Source organism: Motacilla alba, chromosome 1 (genome assembly GCF_015832195.1).
Source record: "Motacilla alba alba isolate MOTALB_02 chromosome 1, Motacilla_alba_V1.0_pri, whole genome shotgun sequence".
NCBI classification, from domain to species: Eukaryota; Metazoa; Chordata; class Aves; order Passeriformes; family Motacillidae; genus Motacilla; species Motacilla alba.
The window spans coordinates 52547899-52573539 of NC_052016.1; the positions used below are offsets into that span (position 1 = coordinate 52547899).

A 25641-nucleotide genomic window follows, 5' to 3' on the forward strand; every position below is an offset into this window, starting at 1 on the left:
GGGACCTGTTGGAGTGAGTACAGAGGAGGGACACCAGGATGGTCAGAGGGATGGAGGAAGACCGGCTGAGGGGGTTGGGATTGTTCAGCCTGGAGAAGGCTCCAGGGAGAGCTCGTAGCACTTTCCAGTACCTAAAAGGGGAATACAAAAAAGAGGAAGAGTGACGGGCAGATAGAGATAGGGCAAGGGGGAGATGCTTTTAAACTATAGAGATGAGATTTAGATTAGATGTTAGAAAGGAATTCTTCCCTGTGAGGGCAGTGAGGCACTGGCACAGGTTGGCCAGAGCAGCTGTGGATGCCCCACGACTGGAAGTGCCCAAGGCCACAGAGAAGCTGTGGCTGCCGCATGCCCGGCGGTGCCCGAGGCCAGGCGGGACGCGGCTGCGAGGGCGCCATTCCCGCGGGAGCGATCCCCACCCGCGGGCGAGGCCGCGCCGGCACTGGCCCTGAGCTCCCTCCCAAGCCCCGCCCAGCGGCGGCCGCGCGAAGGGCACGCGGCCCTGTGCGTCACGGGCTACGCGCGCGGCCATTGGCTGGGCGGCCGCTGCCCCGCCCCCCGCGCCCGCCGCGGATGTCGCAGCCGTTCTGCGCCCTTGTCGTTTGAAACTCGGCCCAAGATGGCGGCGGCGGCGGCGGCCGGGAGCGGGGCCGAGGCGGCGGCGGCCAGGCTGGAGGGGGCGGAGGGAGAGGAGGAGACGGCGGCGGCCGCCGCGGCGGAGGATGAGGAGGACGGGGAGGAAGACGGAGGCAGGGCCGGCAAAGCCGCGGGCGCTGCGGCAGCAGCTGGCGGGGAGGCTGGCGGCGGCGAGAGCGAGGAGGACGAGGAGGAGGACGGGGAGGACGTGTTCGAGGTGGAGAAGATCCTTGACGTGAAGAACGAGGGGGTGAGTGCGCGGGTCTCTGACACCGGGCCAGGAGCACGAGAAAAGAGTGATCCCGTCAGAGTTGCGATGTGAACCGTGCTGTGCGCGGTTGTGCAAGGAGGCTTTTTGTGCCTTGTTCCGGATTGAGTCTCCTCAGCCAAAGATAAGTCTTTACTAAGTTGTTGTTTTTTTGTCTGCGTTGTTAATCTGCTCTCGGCTCTTGGCGCTGAACTGTGCTGCTGTTTCGGTGTGAAATGTCGTAGCGCAGAGATGGGCAGGGTTGAATAGAACTGAGAACTTGGAGGTGTTTTCAGGGTGTGTTGCCAGGGTCCACGTTCACAGACAAAACGGGGCAAGACCTCCTGAAATTAGAGAGTCGTCTCCTAATTAAAATAATAAGCTGTAGTAATTTTGAACTGTTTTAAACTGAAATACCAGGCCTTGATTTGTTTTTTTGAAAGCAACCTAGACTGGCTGAAGTTTTTTAAAAATTTTCCTAAACTTCAAATAGAAAAAAGAATTAACATAGAGGGTTTTAAATGATTTTGTGCCTGAAAGATTTTTATTTTAACTAATTTATGTTTTTTATTTTAGGCTTCAGTTAGGTACATGACATTATAAAATTCTGTCTATTCCATGTAAAAGATCAGAGTCTTGAAACCCCTAGGCTGGAGAGCCTTCAGATCAGAATTTTCTTCGATATTTGTCATGTTCTTAAATTGTACCTTAGCTGAAATATGTCGATGTCTTAAGATTATGTTGTGGTTTCAGGGTAATACAGTATCTATAGCTTTACAGATATGAAGTGTTGGTCAACACAAGTCAGGCTTGAAAACAAGAGGATTCCTTTTCTTTTTTCTTTTTTTTTTTTTTCTTTCCACCCACCCCTAAGTGATGGAACTTGAAATCTTTACTCCTGGTGGTGAGACATTATAGAATACTGGGATACATCAAGTACCATCTCCTAAAAATGTCATTGGCACGTGCTGGTAACAGGGTGTTTCTTTTCCATCCCCTCCAAGCTGCCCGTTCTGAGCTCTGTGTGCCTGCATTTTCCAGGCTGGGTCAGCGCAGTGAGCTCCAGCGCGTGGCTGTACCCAGCACACACTGATTGTGGCTTTGTGGCCTGAGCTCCAAACAGGCATCAGGTGCCCTCTCAGTTGCTCTGCTGCAGGGCCTGCTCTGCTGGGCTCCTACTCTGGTGTAACTTCCAGAATGGCTGGGAAGAGCCATGTGTCACCACGGAGGGAGTCAGCCACTGTGCAGTGTGGCGTGAAGCATGTCGGGGTGCCGTGTGTCACAGAAGTGTCACAGCTGGAGAGCCCTGCACGGAGATGCTCTTCCCACACACAGTACTGGTGGTGTTGGGCCTGGCAGTAGTGATGGGATGAGAGACAGTGCTCCTGGGTTGGGATTGGGCTGGGGAGTTAGACCTGGGGATAAATAAAACATTATCGTGACCTACTTAAGAGAACAAGCAGTGAAAGTTTGGAAATGTAGTCTCTCGGTGTATCTATAAAGCTTTTCATGCTGCCCCTCAATTATACTAAAACAACAGGCTCTGGTGCAAATTGTGATGTTCCCCAGTGGAAATGGGAAGTTTTAACTGTGCTGTTTAATGACATGGTGGTACCCTTTTCCATACGAGTTGGTTCTAGCTCATCACTAGTTCTCACAGAAGCTAGAGCAGTATAAAAATGCTTGGAAGCATTCTGTTTTTTCTAAGTGATAACAGAAGGGAAAAAAAAACAATATTGAGTGAGAGAGTGTTGATAGGTGAGTGTAAGACTGTGTCTCTTAATTGTCTCTCAATCTGCTGCCTTCATTTCAGCTGAATTTTGTAAAACTATCCTAAGAGGCATTTTTCTGTCACTCTCCATGTACAGGATGGAGTCGTTCAGCAGCCAAATGGATTTGCATTTGCATTAGACTTCATGTAACTTTCTCAATTAATGAAAAATGGGACTTGTAGCTTATTTAGTACCTGACTCTGCAGCTAGCAGATGTCCTGCATCTGGAAGGGAAAAACCTTGTGCCACCAGGAGGTGAGAGTGCAGCTGGCTAGGACATAGATTTGCAGGAAAGGAGCTGGGAGTCCCCACAGGCAAGTGAGGTGAACATGAGTCAGCAGTTCTTGCAGCAAAGAAGCCAGCAGCATCCAGGAGTGTTGCCAGAAGATCAAGAGATGCTTCATTCTCTCTTCTCAGACTGCTGAGAAGCATCGCAAGTACCGTGTTAAGTTCTGAGCTCCCCAGGACAGAAAGACATGTACATACCAGAGAAGGGTAATGAAAACAGTTAGGAAGCTGAGAGCTGGATTTGCTTTGCCATAAGAAGAGGAGAATCAGGGGAGATCGAAGTAATAACTGTATCTGACAGGAGGATGTAGAGAGGACAGAATCAGATCCTTCTTGGAGGTGCACAGACAGAGGACACAAGCTGGAAGACAGGGAAACCTGCATAGATACGCTGACTGGGCAGATAGCTGAGCAGCCTGATGTAGGCAGTCCTGCTTTGAGAGGGCATTTTACTTGTTAGTTCTGGAGATCTTCTATAACCTAACACACTCTGTGACTGAAATGAGGAAGTTACTGGTTGCTTATTTTGTAAGTAACCCCAATAGAAGAAAGAAGAGAGGGGAATATGATTTTGGAAACTTAACTCCTAAATCACGAGAGATGGGTTAAGCTAAATTCTAAGAGAAATGTTAAACTAAGATATTTGAATATAGGCTATTTATTTATTTAGATGTCTGTGAAGCAGACATTTTGCTTCTGTGAAGCAAAACACAGAATATTATAAATAGAGTTGGTTAGTTGGTTGCTGAAGTTTAGTGGCATGTTTATACACTTGATCAAAGGTTAATTATGCTCAGGCAAAAATTTATGCATAGACATTTAACAGTAAGTGCCAATTGGCAATTCTTCTTGAAGCTTTCTTTTTCCAGGCTTGGTTTGCCCTGTAAGGTCTTTTGGAGCATTATCAGTCCATGTTTGAAAGTGAGAGGTACTATTTTGCCACTCCAAAGGTGCTTTCCTAAGTACATTTGCTAAAAAATATTTTTTTAATGGTAAAGAACTTTGTAATTTAGTAGGAAAAACTAGATAGAGACTCCAAGGTGCAATTTTATCCCTCACTGAAATTCGATAATGTTGAAACAATTGGTCTCAGATTTTTTTTTTTTTAGATATGTAATCTACCAAAATCTTTGTAACTGATTCCACTGAGATGCACACACAGATTTTTGTCTAGGTTTAGCTTGATTTCATTGCTGGCTTTTTTTTCCTTATTGTTGGTATTTCAGTTTATCAAAAATAGAATTGATTACAAATATAGCATAAATTATAAATTTCAGTATGAAACTTGGTGAATGATGCTAATTCATTAGAAGTGTTAATAGTTTATGTCAAGTTATTCAGCAAAGAGAAAACAGTCAAGCTTGAAATTTTTGTGGAAGAAACATTAAAACTTGGAAAAAATAGTTTCTTAAGTGTCAGAAAACCCATTTAGATAAACTGATTGGGAATTTATAATATGTACGTTGTAGCTGTGGTTCTGAACAAATGTTAGATACTGGAAGTATTTTGGATAAAACTACTCTGACTGCAGAAATACTGATTTTTATACACACAAAGTTGTATATCCACTGACATTCTCAAGAAGTGACTAGCTGATGCAATACTATGCTATATTGTATTGAGTGTTGTGGGTTTTTCTTACAGGGTAAAACTCTCTATAAAGTCCGGTGGAAAGGCTACACCTCTGATGATGATACCTGGGAACCAGAGGCTCACTTGGAAGACTGCAAAGAAGTGCTTCTTGAATTCAGAAAAAAGATTGTGGATAATAAGCCTAAACCTGTTAAAAAAGAAATACAGGTGTGTTTCAGCTTCCAGTATCTTACACTGGAGACATAATTCCTATCTAGACTCTACTAATGCGAGGAGGGGAGAAGGGAAGGCATTCAAAATGTGGAATTGAAAAATCTCATCCAAAACTTCTTTGTTTCTTGTGAAACTTAATAGTGTTGCTGTTCTCTGGTAGGGATTTTTTTTGTTGACAAGTTTGCTTGTAGAATGAATCCATCTAAACTTCAATTTCGTTTCTAATGGGATTATGTAAGTAATGTATGGTCATTTTAGTTTGACAACATAGATAACCCCATTTCCTTATCCACATGCATATTGTCTTGTCACTGAAGCGGGGCACAGTGTTCCGGTCATCCTCCTGCTTTCTGTAGGAGATCAATAAGTTTTAACATGGAATCATTAGGTTTGGTAAGAGAGGAATACAGAAAGATTAGATGCCAGAGGGCAGAATTCTTTTCTTCTTTTTAACAGCTCAGTTAGCCTGAAAAAGCAGTGTAAGGATTCTTTTTGAAAACTGGTACCCTGCTTCTGGGAAACCTGTAGGTAAATCCTACAAAATCAAATCAATTGTTTTTGATGTAAAATAGCTCAGATTTGTTCTGTTTCAGAATGTGGTTGTTGGATGTGTAATTGGTTTACTTGGATTGTTTGTCTATTGATTCTTGTCCAAGCAGTTAGTAATGTAATTTAGATATAAGCTAGAATTGTATTATCATATTTTGCAGTTTGGCAATGAGGAATGATCTTGGCAGGGATCAAAATAATAACGTGCTTAAAAATTTATTTTTCCCAAGCATGACCACTACCATCTTTGTATACTTTGTACCAAAGTGATAGTTTATTGGAGAAGGAAAAACTTAATTTTTTTCTTTACCTTTTAGAAACCACCTCTAAATGATGATATATTTGAAGCAGAGTCTGACAGCGACTGGCAAAGTGAAACAAAAGATGATGTTTCACCAAAGAAGAAAAAGAAGAAGTCAAAAGAGGGAGAGGATAAAAGTTCAGATGACCTGAAGAAGAAAAAATCTAAGTCTGCAAAACCCAAGGAAAAACCCAGAACAGAATGTGAAAATTCCTCAGATACTCTGGTTTTAGATTCAAAGCCAAAAAAAAGGACTTTAGAAACTAAGGAGGATTCAAAGGACCCAAAGAAGCAAAGGAAAGAAGATACTAAAGAAATCAAGAAAAAGAAGGGAGAAGATTTAAAAATAAAATCTAAAGAAGATTCTAAAGAAAATAAAAACTCACAGAAGGAGAAGCGTGGAGATGTTCAGTTGGACTCAGAATCAAGCACTGTGGATGATTCAATTTCTCAAGGAACTGATAATGAAAATTCAAAAATAAATTCTGAAAATAAAGATGAGAAACAAAAGGTAGTAAGTGGAGAAGAGAAATTGGAACAAGAAATTGATGAAAAAGATGCCATTCCTGATAAATATCTTGATGGATCAGCAAGTAATGAAGATGATGGTATTGATACTAGAGCTAAAAGAAAGAAGAAGAAAATTCAGAAAGTAGAAGACTGTAGAGAAGAAGGTGGAAATGTAGAAATTCAAGATACTCATTTAGAGAAGAAGAGCATGCACAAAAAGCAAACTGGTCAAGAAAAAGTACCAGGAGAGTTGGAGAAAGTGTCACCTGCTCCTTCACCAGTGCAGAAGGGTTCGAAATTGAGCGCTGATGAAAGGGTGTGCAAGCCCATGGATTCCCCTGGGGAGGTAAGCAAGGTTAGGGTGGGGGCTGGGGGTAAAATTAGTCATCTTCGAGGTACAGTTATCTCAAACCATGACTGTTCATGGTGGCAAAGAGAAAAGTACAGATTGGAAAGGGACTGAGCTGCATGAACTTAAAGAAACACCCACTGCACAATGTATAACAAAGACTGGGAAATTTCTGGATTCTGAACACTCTAAAGGGAGGAATGCTTTAGGAAAGGAGAGCACAAATGTGAAAGGATACATTTCTCCCATTTACTGTGTCTTCTTAGAATGAAATTTCCTGTTCTTGCAAGGCATGCTGTTATTTTTAGCTTTGTTCATGCCCACCTTCAGGAGTTTCCTCATCTGACTTTTTTCTGCTTGTGTAGTAAGGCAGAACAGCCTTGGGCAACACTTGCTCTCTCAGACACAGGCCATTATCAAGGCTTGCCTGTGGTGGCACCTACCTGAGAACTGGAATGCTGAAATCACTTCTAAAGCCCAGGTCTCCCAGATAATTGTGTAACAAGCTTGTCTTGTTAGAATTCCTGGAGTGCTTACAGCAAATGCTTAGTTTCATGACATGGTTTCATATGAAATAGAAATAGAAATGCTGTACCTGTTGTAAGAAATGAGCTAAGCAATTACCAGGATATTTATTGTTCCTTATTTAATACAGTAGTGCTTTAAGAAAAGCAGCATTGTAAAGGCAAAAGAAGAAAATTATGACAAAAATAAATATTTTTGTAATGTTTCTGGGAATATAATTTCTTTCATCTGCTTCAGCCTGTTCTAATACAGCTTGCAGTTCATGAAACATTGTCTGCTCAGAGCAGCCATGTTCTGATTTAACTGGATTGCAGACAAAATATATTGATACTTACTGGACTATATCCCACTTCTGAGACCGTAATTCCATGGTGGAAAGTTTCTTCTGCAGGTTCAGCAGTGGTCTTCTGCTTGTGATTTTTCTGTGTATGGAGTAGGTCACCTTACATAAGTTATTTTGGGGATAGAGAATTATGTGGCATAATCTCAGAGCAGAGCTACACAGAAGAGTGTGTTTGAAGGATCTTAGTGTTGAAAGTTCTGGAAAACAAGGAATTACTGTGAAGCATAGGCCAGTTTCAGAAGGCTATTTAATTAGTTGAAGTGATACGGTCCTTTATTATCCAAATGTTTTGCTTACAGTTGAAGGCTATAGTGTTTGTGAGAGAGAGACAAGAATAGAAAAAGATCTTTGGAATTCTGTTCTATTTACCAGTAGTGTAAAAATCCTGTCACCTTGACTATGAATAAATCGACAGCAGAGGACAGTGGGTTTGCTTGTGGCTCTTCAGTCAGCATTCTCACTGAGTTGTCTCTATGCTCCAAGGAAGGTCATGCTCTGAGGTACCAGCAAAGTATGGAAGGTTTTCTGCTCTTTGCTTCTTTTGAGTGTAGAAGGCTTAAACAGTGTTTCCTGTAACTGGTTAGTTATTCTCTGGAGCATCTGTGGACTTGCATGGGTGGGTTTGGTGGAGAGTTCTGCAGGGGTTTTTTTGTTCACTACATTGTTGGCCCAAACAAGATGACCCCTTTCAAAGAAAGCCATCATGTATATTTCAGGTACCTGTCTTTCCTTATGTAACTCTGCTTATGGAACACCAGTCATGTCAATTTATGTCACAGTGTTTTCTGTTTGGGGTCAGTTTGCATGCTGACCTATTCCTTCTATTTCATTTGCCTCCAAAAAAAAATGGGTATGTTCTGCATCTGATCAGCATTAGAAATCTGGCATGGAACTCAGGGTTACTGATTTTAACAACCCCACTGTAGCACATATCTGGTAGTCCCTTTAGTAAGTTACAGATTTCCTCTTAAATACCGAGCATCTGGCAGGATGAACGGCTGCCTGTGTTTGCATTAATCACGTCAGTGATCAAAAGCCGAGGTTTGTGGAGGGAAGGGGGCGGTGAGGAAAGCAATTAAATGCCTCAGCTCTGCTAATACATAATGAAACACCAAATTAATCTGGTTTAATTAAGGTTTTTGCTATGTAACATGGTAGCATATATATATAAATTTCTGTGAGGACTTCTTTTGGGGCAGTTTTTCAGAAAGACATTGCTACTCCCTGTGCCAGGTTAGTGCCAGAGACTGATACAAAGCCATGCCAAGGAGCCTTGTCCAACCTACTCTGCAGTGAATTTGGTGAGTGGAGAGAGAGGATTACAGGAGGAGAAAGGCAAACTTTGGCAAAGAAACCTGAATTCCATTTTTGCAAATTTGATTACATCTTCAATAAGTTTTTTTCTGTGATATTAGATCTGCTAAGCTTGGACTTCTGCAGGGATAACATGAGTTTGGGTGGGTTTTGCTGAGTGTCTGTTTTTCACAAATAACTGTTGCCGTAATGTTCTGTCTTTGTAAATTGCAAAGCTTGGAACCTTCTGTGTCCAACTGTCAAGTTTTCTCAGTTGAGGTTCAACTCAATGATATCATAATGCTTTGAATGCGGTGCTACAAAATTGTTAAATACCCTGAAATAATTACATTCTATTCAGGTTTACTATTTGGAACAAACAAAAAGTTCCAAATTTTGAATTTCTTTCAAAATGCTGGTTTTGTCATATCTGCAGCTCTTCCATAAGGCAACTTGAATGGCTGGGATGCAGTAAAATTATGAATTGAAGTTACTTTGTTCAGGAAATAATACCTCCACTCTTAGGGAAGAAGCCTTCACAGACTTAACTCCTGACTCACCTGTTTAATTCTTAGGAATGTCAACAAGTCTGTTGTATACAGGTTTCAGTAGTATTAATTGTAAGTATACTTTATTGTTGGAGTGTTGAAAGAAGTTTATTTTGCATTTTTTTCTCCACTAAAATTTGATCTTTGCTTTCAATTTTAGGAAAAAGAGGTAAAGAAAACTGAAATTAAAGAAAAATCTCAAAAAAAGGAGCCTGAAAAAGAAGAAAAAAACAGAAAAGAGCAGAAAGTCCTAAAAAGTAAGTGCTAACTTCTTGAAACAGAGAAGGGAATGACCCTTCAGGGCATTCTCTTCTTATTTCCACAAGGGCAGATATTGTGTAGTTTCGTAACACACATACCAGAAATAAGGAATTCTGTGTTTATTTTAGGAAGCAAAAGTCTTCTGTTTTATGGCTTTGCTAATACATGCTTCATGAGACTGTTAATGTATGCTTCATGTATGAAGCACAGAAGTGTATAGAAGTCTCTGACACTTCTGTAGACAAGTCAAAATTTTGCCCTTTTTAATTTAAGATTGACAACTGTGCTTCTCTGGCATGTAACAGTAACTTTTTTTTAGAGGAACTCATCCAACTATTGGCTATTTTCAGAAGTGTTCTGACGATATTATGCGTATATACTTTTTATAGTTAGAAAAATTAGTAGGGGTTCCCATCAGACAAACATCTTGCCTCTTGTTTTAGCCACAGAGACAAGTTATGTTATACAACTCTGGATGATTAGATACACAACAAAAAATGTCTAGGTTCTGTTTCTGTTCCTAATAGTATAATGGATTGTTAGTGTTACTTCTCTTCATCTCAGAACAGCTTGGTGGAATTACTTTTTTCAGGATAAATTCCTTCACTAGAGAAGCACCTTTTTCTGAAAGTGGCATAGATGCTTACAGTGCTTAAGAAAAGTAGTAAGAAGCAGAATGATTAATGATGGCTTCTGTGCAGCACTTGCCCTTTGTGTGTCATCACAGATACTGTACCGTTCTTCAGAAGTAGTCATTTATGCACAATTCTAAACTGCATTTCTTAAAAGGAAGGTGGTGCCATGTGTAAAGCAGCCAAAAATCAGACTTGCCTAGATAGTTGGAGGTGGACTAGCTCTCCCTGACTTTTGTCCTATGCTAAGCTTGCTACTGTGCTCCAATACCTTACAGAAAGAGAACAGATCTTTTCTAAATCGATGCTGGTAATGTACTTAAATTTTGTTATGTAATCGTCTTTAGTGGCTCAAGTAGTCACTCTTGGTAACTGTCCTAATATTCTAGGCTTTAAGGTAATCAAAAATGCATTTGAGTTGTTTAATGTAGCTTCAGAAGAAAAAAAAAAGTTGATATTATGAGAATAACTGCAAAAGAGAAGAATCTTTGCTAGGATAGAAATTCATACAAGAATTAAAAGAGCAAAGTGTTCAAGGAAAGGAGAAATATAAGGGATGAAGCAGAGAGATGGGCTTGCATTGCTGCAGAAGGTGATTGAGAAGTACTGGATGTGTGTCAAATGGAGAACACTGGTAGCTGAGATTTTCTCATTCCTGCTTGCATCTCTGGTGGTCCACTTCTTGTCTCTGCAGGGGACTGAAATGAAGTTTTCTTTTGAAAATCACTGATACCTTTTCAGTGTGTTTCCAGTGCTTCTGCTACTCCAGTGATGGAGTGTTCACCTTCCCATAATCACTTCAGCCTTATTTATTACAATAAATTGGCAGTTTCTTTCAAGTAAAAGCATTTTATGTTTGTTTGTAATGTAGCCTTTGCTGCTGAGAACCATTGCATGCTGACCGCCAGGGTTTATTTGAATGAAAAGTAGCAGTGGTTATTTGTTAAGCTGCTGATCATTGAAACAAGGGCAAGCATTCATTAACTTGAAAATTTACAATTTATTACTTATTTTACTTTTTTTTTTCCTCCACAAAATTAAATACATGATAGATGGCAAGCAGCAAGTCCTGAGTTTGGGTATGGACATGCAGTTAGAATGGCTGACCCTAGAAGAATTCCAGAAGCATCTTGATGGAGAAGATGAGAATCACGTATCAACAAAACCAATATCAAGTGGTGAGTATTTTCTGGCAAGAAGGGGTATGTCTTAGCTGACATTTCAAAGGGAGATATCCTGTAACGACACTAAATTTATTTTCTAGCTCTCCTGAGAGATGCTGTTAAAAGTGGAGACTACATGACCGTGAAAATGGCGCTTTCTTCAAATGAGGAATATAATTTGGATCAAGAGGTAATTTTTATGCTGTAGAAGTATTGGAAGACAGTAGGAGGGAAGAATATAAATTTTGATTTGTTTGGAAAGCTTTCCCCTCTTATGTTGTAGCAGATTTTCCCCTCACCTAAGTAAAAAAGCACAGGGTGTTAAAAAAGAGTACAGACTTGGAAGTTTCAGTATTTGTTAGCCATTTCTTCCAAGAAAAAATCAATTTGATAGAACCATCCCAGTGGCTTTCCAGCCAACTTGCCCAGTGTACTTAACTGACTAAATGTGGAACTTTTATGCTATTAGGAACAATAACCATTAGTACAAGTGGCTAAACTGTGTAAAACATTGTACATGGGAAACAAAACTCTGAAAAGCCCCAAAAACCTGCAAGGTGTTTGACACACTGGGACCACTTCATAATTAGTTTTGTGCCGGTTTGTTATCAGCTGTGTTCTTGTTGGGTTTACTTTCAAGGATCTATTTTCCTGTTGAATAGGACTGTAGTTCCATTTTTGAGTTTTAAAATCTCCAATATTGGTATTTTCACTGGTGATCTTGTGTAGTTCTGTTATGTAGCATTTTGAGAACCCCATTTTATGCTAAGACTTTTGAGGTGTCATAGGGAAGATGAGAAATGAACTGATGCCAGCATGTGTTCTGTGAGTTGTAAGATCTGGTTAAAAATGCAGGAATGAATGAGGAGACTGGCTGATTAGTACTTACACTCTGATAAAATCAAAAAGCAGTGTTGTGGGAACAGCTGACTTGAGCCATAGTGATTTTTCTCCATGAGTGCTGACTTCTATTTCCCAGGGTCTTGCTGTCTTCCCCACCCTCAAATAGCTTACAGCCTTTCTTCCTGGTTCATTCTGTTTTTTCTGCTTCTTGTTCTGATCCTCAGAATGTTACGGATTTTGCAGATTATAGAGCTGAGAGCGTGAGACCTGCAGACCAGAGAAGTGGGAGGTGATAGTTTGCTGATATCTGGCAGCCATGTATGTGTGAATTCTTGTGCCAGGGAGGGAAATGTTTGTGAAACATGTTGATGCACTTGAAATTTTTGTCTTGCAGCTTTGATTTATCTTAAAGTTTTTTGGGGTTTTTTTATTGTTATTTTTCTGTAATGGCAATGATTTTTTTCCAGGACCCAAGTGGAATGACCCTGGTAATGCTTGCTGCTGCTGGAGGGCACGATGACCTTCTGCGGGTGCTGATCAGGAAAGGAGCTAAAGTTAATGGTAGACAGAAAAATGGAACAACTGCATTGATACATGCAGCTGAAAAGGTTGGCTTCGTTATTGTTCTGTTTGTGGTTCTGAGCTCTTTTACTTATGTTTAAAGATGGTGCACAATTTTTTACCTTTGAATGATGCCTAAAAATTAGTTAGCGAGATACAGCAGGGTGACTAATTTCAGCAGCTGTGGTTATTGTAGTAGAAATAAGTTCTGATCACAAACCCTGCCATGAGCAGAGAATATCATAGGAGGAAAAGTGGAGGCAGAGGGTATCTCTGAATTTTTTTTGCCTGAGAGCTGAAGCTCTTATGGTAGAATTGCTTGTTATGATATCTGGCTACACAGGGTCCAGACTGGAGATAATTAGAAAGAAAATCTCTGATTAAACAGGATTTGGTATTTTAAAGCAGTTGGGCAATGGACACAGTGGCAAGCTCTTCCCAAGCTAAGGTCAGCTAAAGCACTAAGTTAGAGCAAGTCAGGGTTTCATGGGTGCTCTCCTCTGTTCAGGTGGGTCCGTGTGCTTTCCCATGAACAGCAGATAGAAAGCCAGTGGGGAGCCTCATTCCAGTTTGGTGGCAGATGCAAATACACTGCTTCCTTCCTGTGATGTTTATTATTGCAGGATTTAGAAAAAAGATGTAAGAACTGTAAATAATTGGGACCATCCACTTGCCTAAGTCTGAAATGCTCTTTATTAGCCATAGGAGGGAACAATGTTTATTGTGCCATGACTCATGTTTTGAATTCTATGGATGAATTTTAAGTAAATGTAATTTTATATTCTGAAACAAAACCAGAACATTTTTTACTTATTTGTGTTGTGGTTTTGGTTTGGTTTTTTTCCCCAGAATTTTCTAACAACAGTAGCTATTCTTCTGGAAGCTGGAGCATATGTGAACATGCAGCAGAGCAGTGGTGAGACTGCCTTAATGAAGGTAAATTCTGTGTTTGTCCTTATGTGGTTTAATAGGAATACTTCTGTCAAACTAGTAAAACACAAAAACCTATTTGTAGAATTCATTTCAGGAACACATCCCATATTGAAATAAAAATACCATTCATAGTTACTCTAAGCAGAGTTCTAATCCATTTCTTTAATGTGCTGTAATATCCAAACAAGAAACACAGATGCCTTCAGCATGCAGTGCTAAATGTGGTTCATCATCCCCTTCTGTTGTTTGGCTCAAAGAAATGCAGATGTGGTCTTCCAGCTGAGATAATCAGATTGTCAGCAGGAAGAGAAAAATTCCAGAAAGAAAATCTTTCACTTGGGTGTTGCTGTGATTGGCACTTGCTGTTTTATTGCAGGCCAGAAATAAAATAGCCAATTTACAGTCTGATTCCCAATGCCTATTCTGCACCATTATTCCCCCAGTCACAAAGGAAATTTTGATTAAAAAAAAAATTAATGGGAATGTTCTAATAATCTTAAAACAGTTTGTGCTTTTAATATTTTTTAATGTGGATGAATTTCACCAAAGTTCCCCTTTGGATGAAATTGCTGTATTTATGTGTAGGCTGATTCTGTAGTTTGTTTGCCAAAGAGGTTACAGAAGCTTTCCTGCCCACACAATGTGGTATTGTCTCTGTTCTGCACTCTGTGAGGCTTAACAAGTGGGGATTTTGCATTTTCTCTGAAGACAACAACTCACTTGTGGTTTCCTCAGCCACTTCAATCCAAAATCTCTTCATAATTTGGCTACTTCCATGAACCTCAGTCTTGACCTTCTTTAAAGTTTTTATTAGTCTTTGAGGCACAGCTGTACAAACCAATTAGCAACCTATGGTGACTTATTCCGGATGTTTGTTTTGTGATGCAGATACAAAGAAGAGGATCTTCCTTTCCAGGAACTTATTGGGACAAAGCTAGCCCTCTGTGGATAACCTGTCAATGTGTTTATCAAGTCACTCTTATTTAACCTTAGGAGTTTGATCAGACTTTTTCTAGGAGAGAAAAAAGATCTTAACTCTCAATTCCTTTCTGTCAGGTGATGTGAGATTTTTCTGGGTTTTTTGGTTTGAGGAAGGCAGGTGGGTTGTTCTGTTTTGGGGAAGATGATGGATTGAAGGCACAGATCCAAGTTCAGAGCAGAGAGAAGTTTCAGAAGCTGTCTTCTGAAAGGTCTTACAGTGATAAAAATGTTGTATCTCTTGTGCCTTTTCCTAATTTATCTGAGTGAAGTGTTTGAAAACAAGTGACCAAGAGCATGTGTTTGCTTTCTTCAAAGTAAAACTTTTTTTAGGTTTTCTTCTGCTTTTGTTAAGCTTATGGTTGATGTGTCCTAAAATTCTTGCTGTAAGTAACAGTGCACAGCCTTGAACATTTATGCACAGGATGACAGTGGCTTTCTGACATAGCTACATACCAGTCTGAGACAAATTCTATAAATTTATTGCATACCCAAAGTACCACTTTAAACTGAGATGCATAGAAAAACAGGCACTTGGAAATGTTACTTCAGTAATTTCTGAATAGTTCTACAGAAACACATTTACTCAGGTAAACAATTGCAAGAAAATTTACTGTTACTGAACTCCAGCAGATCAGATGTTTTCACAGAACTTCTGGGATTTTCTTTCTCTATTTTTTTTTTCTAATGATGTCTGCTTGGTAGTCCTGACTGTTGCTGCTTCTGTAGGATTGGGTCTGTAGTATTGCCTGGATAAAGATAAAATATTTATGGAGTGTATTCCTGAGTTTCAAGCTGTGTTACCATTCACAGAACAAATAATTAAAGTTCTGAATTTTAACTAATTTTGGATTTTAATTAACTTCTGCAGTTCTGCTTAGTCTCTGTTCTGATGGGTTTGTCATTGTTTTCTGTCCTTCTATCTTCTCCCTTCCCACCCAGGCTTGTAAAAGAGGGAATTCTGATATAGTGCGGCTCATGATTGAAAGCGGAGCCGACTGCAACATTTTGTCCAAGCATCAGAACAGCGCCATGCATTTTGCTAAGCAGTGCAACAACATACTGGTGTATGAGCAGCTCAGGAGCCACTTGGAAACGTGAGTAAAATGCACTTGGAAGTTTGTTCTGCTGAAGGTTGCAGTGCTAGGCATGTCATAATTCTGGTTTAAGTCAAGGAAAATGCCAGGAAAGAAAACAGATCTGATTTGGGCAGAAAGCTAACTAATAAATCATGTGAAATCAAAATTACATGAGCTAGCAGAATTGGCATACGCTTGCTCAAACACTGAGTAAAAGCATGGAGAGGAGGAAAAAGTAATTCCTAGTAGAGAAAGATTCCTTTAACTTAAGATACAGCAATCATGAAAACTTAGAAGTATATAAGCACTGGACCATTGAATGTAAGCTCTTAGTAGGGCATGCCAAATAAAATACCTTGCTAGAAAGCATAGGAAAAAATCAAACAAAAGAACACCAAGTAGAAACACCATGAAAAGTCTGTGCAGGTGTTGTGTTCTGTGGTGTTGAAAGTGCCAGGGATAAAGCTTTCATGCCAATAGATGATGGAAATCATCATAATTATCATGCAGCAGAATGACTGAAGAGCAGTGCAGTGTACATGACATGTAAAGTGTTGATGTTGTATGGTCATGACAGAATACACTGAGCTAAACTGAGACAAACATACAGAGAAGGAGCAAACTCTCAAAATATCCATTTGGAGGAATACTGTAATTAATGTATATGGGCAGGAAATTATAACCAGTCATCTCTAAATTTGGGGAAGAGTCAGTGAGGGTCTTGGGGCTTCTGCAGCAGGTGAGATATTGCCATCAATGCATAGTTAGTGCTGGAAGAACACTGTCAGTGTTCTGTCAGTGCAAGAACACTGTCAGTGCAAGATATTTTCTTGTTTCATGATGTCCTCGTGATTCATCTATGTAATCTAATACAATCTATCAAGTAGTTTGTAATCCAAACTTACTCTCTTCCAGTGTATAGAAAGCCCTGGCTGTTTTTTGCTTCATAACTCTTGTGTTTCCCATCAGCTGACCTCTTAAATCTGTCTTTACAGAAACTGCCTTGTAATGGTCAATGTGTATCAATCAAAAAACAGCTGAAGTGACAGGGTAACAAGGATGGAGTCAGGTTGTTTTTAGTGGTTCCCAGTGACTGGACAAGGGGCAGTGGACACAAACTGGAACACGAGAGGCTACCTCTAAGCATCAGGAAATTTTTCCTTTTGAGGGTGATGCACTGGCACAGGCTGCTCAGAGAAGTTGTCAGGTCTTTGGAAACTTTCTACAGATATCTGGACACTGTGAGGTTTCTGTCAGCCCACCTGTCAAGCCTGTCGAGGTCTCTTGTGGATGACAGAAATACCAATGGAGGCTGTCAGCCACTCCTCCCAGTTTTGTCTCATCTGCCACAGTGCTGAGTGTTCGCTGCACCATCCGCCGGGTCATTAATGAAGCTGTTGAACAGGACCACACCCACTATTGATCTCAGGGTGCACCAGCAGTGATTGGTTTCCAGCTAGATTTTGTGCTACTGATTGTTGCTAAAGAAATGTGTTTGGATCCAGTTTCATACCAGGAGGAAAGTACTGTAATGCCACTGTTTTTAGTACCCTGTCAAGTTTGTCTGAGATACTGTAGATCACCATATCAAACTTCTGTCCTGAGCAGATGAACACTATAAGGAATGTTTTTCTCTTGTAGAATGCTAAAAGGAAAAGAAAAGTGCTAAAATCATAAAAGCTAATAATTATTTTTCAGAAATTAGAAACCTGTTAAAATGAGCAGGGGCAGCTGAAGTGGGTTAATGGAGTATGGTGATTCTTGCCTAGGGGAGCAAACCATGACTTGTTAGTTAAGGTTTTGAAGGCAACAGCAAGCATGCAGGATAAATAAGTGATCTGGTATCTGCTGTTCAGTGTGGTGAGACTTTGTCACTCATTCACTATTTGATGCCTTTCCAGTTTGTTTCCTATTTGACATTTGCCACCTTCAGTTTTGGCTAATCTAAATAATGAATTTTGGAAGATCTTGACCATGTAGTTTTACCAGTGAAGTGGCAGTTGAACTTAAATATGGATGATTGCAAATTGATGTCTGGGGGTATCACTGTGCTGATGTGAACTGTACAGGGAGTAACACAGCTCTTGCTAATTTGCGAATCTTTTAGACTCCTTACCTGAAAATACCAGTTCAGTGCTTTTTGTCAGTCAGAAAGGAGGACATTATAGTAATCGTGAAGCTGAAAATAAAATGATTAAAAGGTCAAAATGTGAAATCAGGAAATAACAACAGAAAATAACCCAAAGCAATGAGACAGGTTCTGCAGGCCATCCTACTAAATGATCTAGTGATAGGTTTGAAGTGGAAGAATATTTTTGCACAGCAAAACTGAGCTGTGGATCCCATTGTTGCAGAATGCTGTGGTCACAAATACATGGGATTTTAGAAGGGATTAAGTAGATATAAGGAGATGGGATTTGGCTGCAGTTTCTAGTTTTGGATGGTTCTTAATCAGATTGCTAGAAAATAGGACAGTGTACCAAAAAAGAACTACTGTTTAATTTCTCATATTTAATGTGGCTTTGTCAAGCATCTGGGCAATAGGCTACACGGGCTTTGGGGCTTGCTTAGGCATGGCAGTTCTTGTGGTTTTTTGCCAGTGAAACACTGAATTCAGTTTTGGATTCTGCAGATGATAGTGTCAGTTAGCAGGATGAGGAAGTGTGTTCTGAATAATAACTGGAAAAGCTGTAAAGCTGCCAGAGGCAGGACCTCTGCTGTGCTAAAGCACTTAAAACCCATTTCTGACCAAACAGCTTTCTGAAGAGGATTACTGAGTAATTTGCCTGCAAAGGTCCTAGACACCGCTCGGTAATGTGGTCTCTCTTTGAAGGCTGGGCTGCCACTCCACTTGCTTCCCTAACCCCCCAAAAAAACAAACAAAACCCCCACTTTGCCTGCCTTTTAGTGGTAGAGTGGCTACCTTTGCACTGTTTTCTTCACAGCATTTAACTAGGAACTGCATTTTTCTAGTAGTATTGTTGGTTATACAGGGATGTACTTTACTTTTACTTGCAGGCAGATTGATAATTCAGTAAGGCTGGGAAAGTGGGGATGTTTGTTTACCACCAAGTATATATTGATATTTGTGGGATATCTTTCTGTATATAAAGCCTTCAAAATATGTGGCTAGTAAGATCCTTTTTTTTTAATCTACTGCAGTGCATTTGTATTAACGTTTTATTTTTTTTGACCCAGTAGTTGAATTTCACAGATGGATTGCTGATAAAATATTTTATTAATAAAGTACTGGGACCTGTGGTTCATCTATGCATAAATGCTAGTGAGGAAGGCATTCACTCCTGAAAATCAGGAATCTAAAAAGGTGACCTGGAATCCTTTTTTTTTGCGTGCGTGTGTGTGTGTGTCAGCTCTCACCAAGCCTATGTCTGGTAACATAATTCACTGTGTGAAGCACAGGCCTCACTTGTTTGGTCTTTCAGGCTCTCCAAAGTAGCAGAAGATACCATCAAGAATTATTTTGAAGCTCGCCTTGTTTTGCTGGAGCCAGTGTTCCCAATTGCGTGTCATCGTCTCTGTGAAGGGCCAGACTTTTCTTTGGATTTTAACTATAAACCTCCACAAAATGTGCCAGAAGGTAGGGAGGGGTTTGTTGTTGTGGTGGGGGTTTTGTTTAAAAAAGGTAGAACACTGTGTTTAAAGCATGTCTTAAATTATCTCCTATGCAAAATTATTTTTGTATGATTTTGCAGTACATCACATTAAGAACGCTCTGATTATGGAACATACGGAGAGCAGTTACATTTTGATGTATTATGGGTAGGGTTTTTATGTATTTTTTTTAAGACTTTTTAATTGCCACATACAGAGTTTCAACTTCTTTCTGTTCATGGTTACATTAGCTCAGTGACAGGCATTATAAGAAAGGAGTGCTTTACCTTTATCTTAGAATTAATGATTCAGGAAAATCTAGGCTTACTAGATAACTAGAGAAGATCTTGTAGTGGATCCTTTTATTTCATGGATGGTAGGTCATGTGCTGAAGGCTTGGAATGTAGTCCCAGCAGTGCCCTGAGACAAATGCAGTCTAGAAATACTAGGAAAAGGAAGCAGCTGCAGTCAACTTTGTTTTGCCCTCAAACCCTTTGAAAAAGACAGGAATCAAATTCCCAATATATTTGGGAATGTTCCGTAATTTTTCCAGGAATTCAGTTGCTATTTCTGCTGCTTGGCTTATCTAAGTCATTTTTGATGAGTATATCAGGGAAATATCTACTGATAATGATTTTTCTTAAAGTGATAAATCAGTGTGACTATTAGAATCCACTTAAACTGAGATTGGGTATGTCTGCTCAGTTTTCTGGTTGTTCAGAGTTGTTGGATAAGTCTTCCAGTTCTTATTATAGATATCCTATCTTTTAGAATTAAGAAACTTAATGTAAGTTTGTGTATTAAAATGAAGCATTTGTGGGTAGTTCAAGTTGCTGCTTATTGAATTCCAGTGCGGTTCATAAAGATCTACAATGTCTGGGCTCAGTTGTCTGTTGCCTTGACTAGACCCAAGCCACAATAAATTCCATAACTCTTTTTGGGTAACCTGAAACCACAAAACTGATCTGTGCTGAGGATTGCTGTTTCCATTTTGCTTTCCTTTCTAATAGCCACATAAAATTATTTCTGCTGTAAAAAGTCCTTAACTTGGTGACCAAGCCAGTTGTTTTCTGGATCCACTGGTTTGGGAAATGGGATTTTTGCATGTTGGTTTGTTAATATATATATATATATATATACACCATGAAATGGTTTTTATTTACATGTATTTGCACCTGTCTTCAAAGGTCCAGTGTACACAGTTCTAGATAATGGATCTAATTTCAAATTCATGTAACTGAATTGTCTTCCCTTTCAGGATCTGGCATTCTTCTTTTTGTTTTTCATGCAAATTTCTTCGGTAAAGATGTTGTTGCTCGGCTCTGTGGACCATGCAGTGTACAAGCTGTGGTTTTAAATGACAAATTCCAGCTCCCCGTATTTTTGGTAAATCTTTTCATGTAACTGATTGACTGTAAAACTACTTCATAAAGTCTTTATATAGAGCAGCCTGGGAAATCTCAGTGCTGTAATTTGAATTTACAGTATTGTGATGAAGCATACTTTTTATCATGATGATGTTTTTCTAAAATTAAACTTAATTTTCTTTGGATATTGAGAGAACTATAAAGTTTGCTTCTACTAGGTTCCATAAAAATTTATGACTTAAAAGTTAGGGACAGTGCTGGACAACCTGATTCTAGGTGGCCCTGCTTGAGCAGGGGGTTGGCTTAGATGCCTTGGTGAGATTTTCTCCATCCTTCTGTGATTCTGGGACTGAGGCTTCCTCTCTAATTGACCAAGCCTCTCACATTTTTGACTCGAGTAAGTTCTTAAATATTTTCTTAACAACCTACCTCAAGGTTCTAATAATTAATTTAGTTTGTTTTTTTAAATCTATTAAATGCATCACTCTGCGCAATTTTGAAGTCCTCTTGTTTTCTCAGTCATTGCATCAAAGGTTCATACACAATGTTCTTTCCAAAAAAGCATAATGAAAATGTTGTATTGTTCGTCCTCTTACACAGCTCTTTCAGCCATAATCTACCATTAACTTTGTCCAATTTCTTTTTCCTTGCAGGATAGTCACTTTATTTATTCCTTCAGCCCTACTGCGGGCCTTAACAAGCTTTTCATACGGTTGGCAGAAGCTCCTACTGCCAAGGTACAAAATGTTCTCAAAATTAATGTTTGTTCATTTGTTGTACTCTTCCATGGTCTGAATGTTGCAAGTGTAAAACTTAAAAGATTTTCCTCTGTCTCCTCATCCCAGTTTCCATCAGTTACAGTTACATCCTGTGACATTGCAGAACTTGGAAACCTCACCATGTGTTAGTTCTGTTATAGTTAAATGTTTTTATGTTGCGGTCAGAATAATTCATACACTAGGATAAACTAGTGTTCCAGCTAAGTATCTTCTCCATCTATATTGTGAATTTGATAACTGAAAGATACATGGAGTGGCCACCTTTTTTTTTGCATACAGATGTTTTTGTCTGTGTGTTGGAAATACTTACTGGGGCATGCACTCTGCTTTAAATAGTCTGTTGCATTTTACAGGTGGTTTGCACAATATTCCCCACTACATGTTGCAAGATGAATCCTGTTGTGGTAGCACACATCACAGTATATTTTCCAGATCCTTAGATTTAAAAGTTGCACTGAAGTTGTACTCTTAAATGTTTTATTGTACTTTCTTTTTATTTCTTTTTTTAAGTGGAAAAAGGTGTATTCAGATGGACATATATATTTGCCCAGTTCAGACTGGGGCTAACTTGTTCAAACACCACCTGATGCTGCAGTATTGTACTGGAGTCCTTTAACAAGCCATCCATATCTCAGTAGGGCTACCATAAACTGGTTTTATGAAGGACTTTGTAATTCCTCTTTTTCCCTTTCTTACTCAGTAGCAATTGTGTGCCTTTTCTTGTGCCACATTAGGAGCGCTTAACACAGTAATCACCTGTGGCCAGCATTGATATGGAAACCATTGTTTTCTTTTACAGGTAAAGCTGCTCATAGGAGCTTACAGAGTGCAGCTGCCGTGAGCTCCGAGCATGCCGAGTGGACTGACACTTTTTTGGAAATACTTCTGATTCCTCTGTTCAGAGACTGAGAAAGCAGTTTGGAACTTTTTGGCACCACACTCTGAAGACTCAGTTCCCAGCTCGCCGCTCGTTGGCAGTCACAGGAAGTGTGTGTTGGAGAGCAGTTGAATACGCTGCACTGGTGGGACAGGGTTGTCAGCTTTTTTTACTTTGTACAGATGTAGATGTAAGTATTTGTGCCAATACATATAACTCAGTTTTTCTTTAACTTGTGGAGTCCAGACTGCATATTTCAGCTTTTCCACAATGTGGAATGGTGCATTTAAGAACTATTTAAGGTAATTACATGAAATGTCTTTTTTAAAGATCTTCATTTGTAAACTAAAGTTTTCTACTTACTCTAATGTTTCTATGTGAAATGCAGAACTGTCATGTTATTGGAGCCATGGGCAGAAATTACACTTTAAAATGACTGCATTAGGTTTAACTTTTAAGTTGCTGAGGGCTGTGTTTTGTTTTAAAACTGCTCCTGTTCCTGTCTCTCAGTGAGACACCAGTCATGCTTAGAGTGATTCCCTTTGAACTAACAGAGTTCAGTCTGCAGGTATGAACAAAGACATCTGAACAGGCTCCATTCACAGAAGGGTGGCAGTCAGGTTCCCAGTTAAATCTCTGCTTTAACCTGCTTTGGTATTAGAGAAGCAACTGGTAGTTTTACAGACATCTTAACTTTTGAGGTCTTAAATGACATCTGGAAAAACAAAGAGAAGCTGAAAATAGCAAACCAGAAAACTTGTAGCTACCTTCAGTGTCCAGGCAGTGCTTTTTGTAGACAAGAAGATACATAGAGAATTTCAGATGTCTTCAGCCTGACAGATGACAGAACATGTGTTGTCCTTTACTTCAGAAATTCAGTTCCTCAGTGCAGAAAGCTGCTATCTTTTTATGTTATTATTATATTATTATTTTATTTAAATGACCCATTTTATCAGATGAAAGCAGTTTAGTAATGGTCCTGTGCTGTAAAATATAAATGTAATACTTCTGCATGGAGTATAGAATATCTTTCTCTGTAAATTAACATCAACATCTTGAAAGGTAGGAAAAACCAAACCAGATCGTGCCTTTGCTGTTCTAGTTGTCATGTGTAGTTTACATGCCACTATGTGCCTATATTATTAGCAAAACTTGTGCATAAATTCTTGATGATTTTGACTGCTCACCATCAAAATGGTGCAGCTGTATGAAGTATCCTTTTAAGAACTGTGATTTTTAATATAAAGTTCAGTTAACCAGTTTTTAATTTTTGGTTCTTGAAGTTTTAAATATTTGATATTTAAGAGATGCCAAATGAGTAACAATGGACACAACTTTTATGGAATGTCACATTAAGCTATATAAAACTAGAACAGCAGCATGACATAGAAATACTCGTTTCTGTTTTGATTTAGAATAGTTGCTTATGTTTTTGCACAGTATTGGTGAAATCTTAACAAATTTGGGTTTTGAGCAGACTTTATACCTCCACCACTCTGAAATATGTTAGATACCTCACTTTGCTAAGTGTGAACACCTGAGATGCATGAAAAGCACTGGCTGAGAATCAGGTATGTCACTGCCAACACTTGGGACTTTGCATAGCTGAAATTTTTTTAGTCACTGTGCATAACCCTGCATGATGCATAAGGAAAGGGGACGCTCGTGTTTCCTTATGCTAGAGTGCCAGGTTTCATCTATGTGGCTGCCCCTCGCAGTCACTCCGGCGCAGGACGTGTGGCAGCACAGTCTGTGTGGGACAAGCTCTGTACAGCACCTGCCAGTGGGAAATGCTGGAGCTGCTCCAGGTGGGGATAAAAGGTGTTTTGAACAAATGTCCAAATGATAGAGATGCTATTTAGAAACTGTTGTACAGTCTAACCTAAAAATGTCTAGTAATGCTCCAAGAGTTGATAGAGCAAGTAGTTTGTCAAAGGCTGTTGATTTGGGGAGTTGTTTTGTTTTTTATCTTGAGGCACTTGGGAGAGAGGGAGGAGTTCTACAGAACAGGGGAATGAAATCTGGGTTTCATTATGCTTTTATTAGGGATGGATATTTTGCAGCCATCTTTTTCTTTTAGTTGGCAGTATAAATTCAGAATCCCTATAGAAGATGTGTAAGAAGTGTATGAAAAGCTGTGTGAAGCTGGGTTTTCTCCGTTTTTATTGTATGGGTTTTGTCCAATTGCTGAAAAAGGTTTTGGTGGACAAAGGATGAAGAGAAAGTAGCTACAATAAAAAACAATTATTTAGGCACTGTGGAAAAATACCTGTGAAGTACTTGCTCAGTTTTTTCTTGCTGCCACCAGCAAGGGCTGCAGCTGCAGTTCCCATGATGTGCAGTGGTAGCAGGTGGTTCTGAAGGCTCAGGGTTCTTACCTTCACCAGGTAAGAACCAGGTGAAGGTTGAAGCACCAGTACTGCTGTTCCTGGCTTCTTTCACCTGTGCTGAAGGTTGGTGGGTGATGCAGCTGACTATGTCACAGGTCTTCTGTGCTTTCTGCACCATTTGCAAAAACAAGATGGGCTTTGATCAGTCTGAATTTAAGAAAACTTGTACTTTTCACCTTCTGAAAATGTTTTAAAGCATTTGAGTGAGGGACAAAGACAGGTTTGGAAAAAACTACCTGAAAAATACACCACACACTACAAATTTGAGCAGGACTGAGGCAGCAGGAAAAATTAAGCTTTAAAAGGGTTTCCCAAATCCCAGATACCTCAACTGTAGCAGTCAGCAGGAAGGGACCAGGCAGAAGATGGTTCTTTGTGATTTTAGGTCACCTGTTTTTCCACAGCAAACCAGTCATGCGTGGTAACTACAAATGAATCTTTTTCCAGAATGTCTGTAATACTTCCTACATGATCTGAAGTGTAAGGCCTCTGATCAGTTACTGGTGGCACTGGTGCAGTTATAGTAGAGGGGTCAGACCTTCCCATTGTCTCCCTCTGCTGCTGTGCCTCTTTTTCTCAAGGGAAGGCACAGCTCTGCTGCTGAAACACCCAAACCATGTGTATGGGAACTGAAGACATTGTCACACACCCAGAGAGATGAGGACCTGTTCCAAAACTGGATTCACTGCAGCTGTGTGGGCATGGGCCAGCAGAGCTTGAGGGGAGACAGGATTACCCATGTGGTGACATCTCCATCTGTAGCACAGACTCCCACTTCCTGATGAGAAGTCTTGCACCCTGGAGCTGTTACTTGTATGGACTTTCCCTAGCCAAGAACAGTTTGATGAATTTGGGAAAAAAGCCCTGTTAGGCCTGTTACAGCAGCTGCATGTCGTCCACTGAATACAGCCCTCCCATGCGGGAGCGTGCTGTCCCAGCTCCTCCAGCCTGTAAAGGTTGTGCTGGCAGAGTTCTTCCTCAAAAAAGCTGCACGAGGTC

The 25641-nt window shown here is 39.9% G+C and overlaps 1 protein-coding gene across 1 annotated transcript; it reads left to right on the forward strand.

Moving 5' to 3' along the window:
- The first annotated feature begins 38 nt into the window (after positions 1–38).
- Positions 39–24520, forward strand: MPHOSPH8 (M-phase phosphoprotein 8). Its single transcript, XM_038143553.1, has 14 exons — positions 39–160; positions 331–886; positions 4588–4743; positions 5616–6455; positions 9328–9424; positions 11113–11238; positions 11325–11413; positions 12534–12674; positions 13477–13563; positions 15481–15635; positions 19061–19215; positions 20488–20615; positions 21250–21333; positions 22175–24520. Exons 1-14 carry the CDS (start codon positions 39–41, stop codon positions 22214–22216), a joined length of 2778 nt encoding a protein of 925 aa, XP_037999481.1. The 3' UTR covers positions 22217–24520.
- Positions 24521–25641: the final 1121 nt, after the last annotated feature.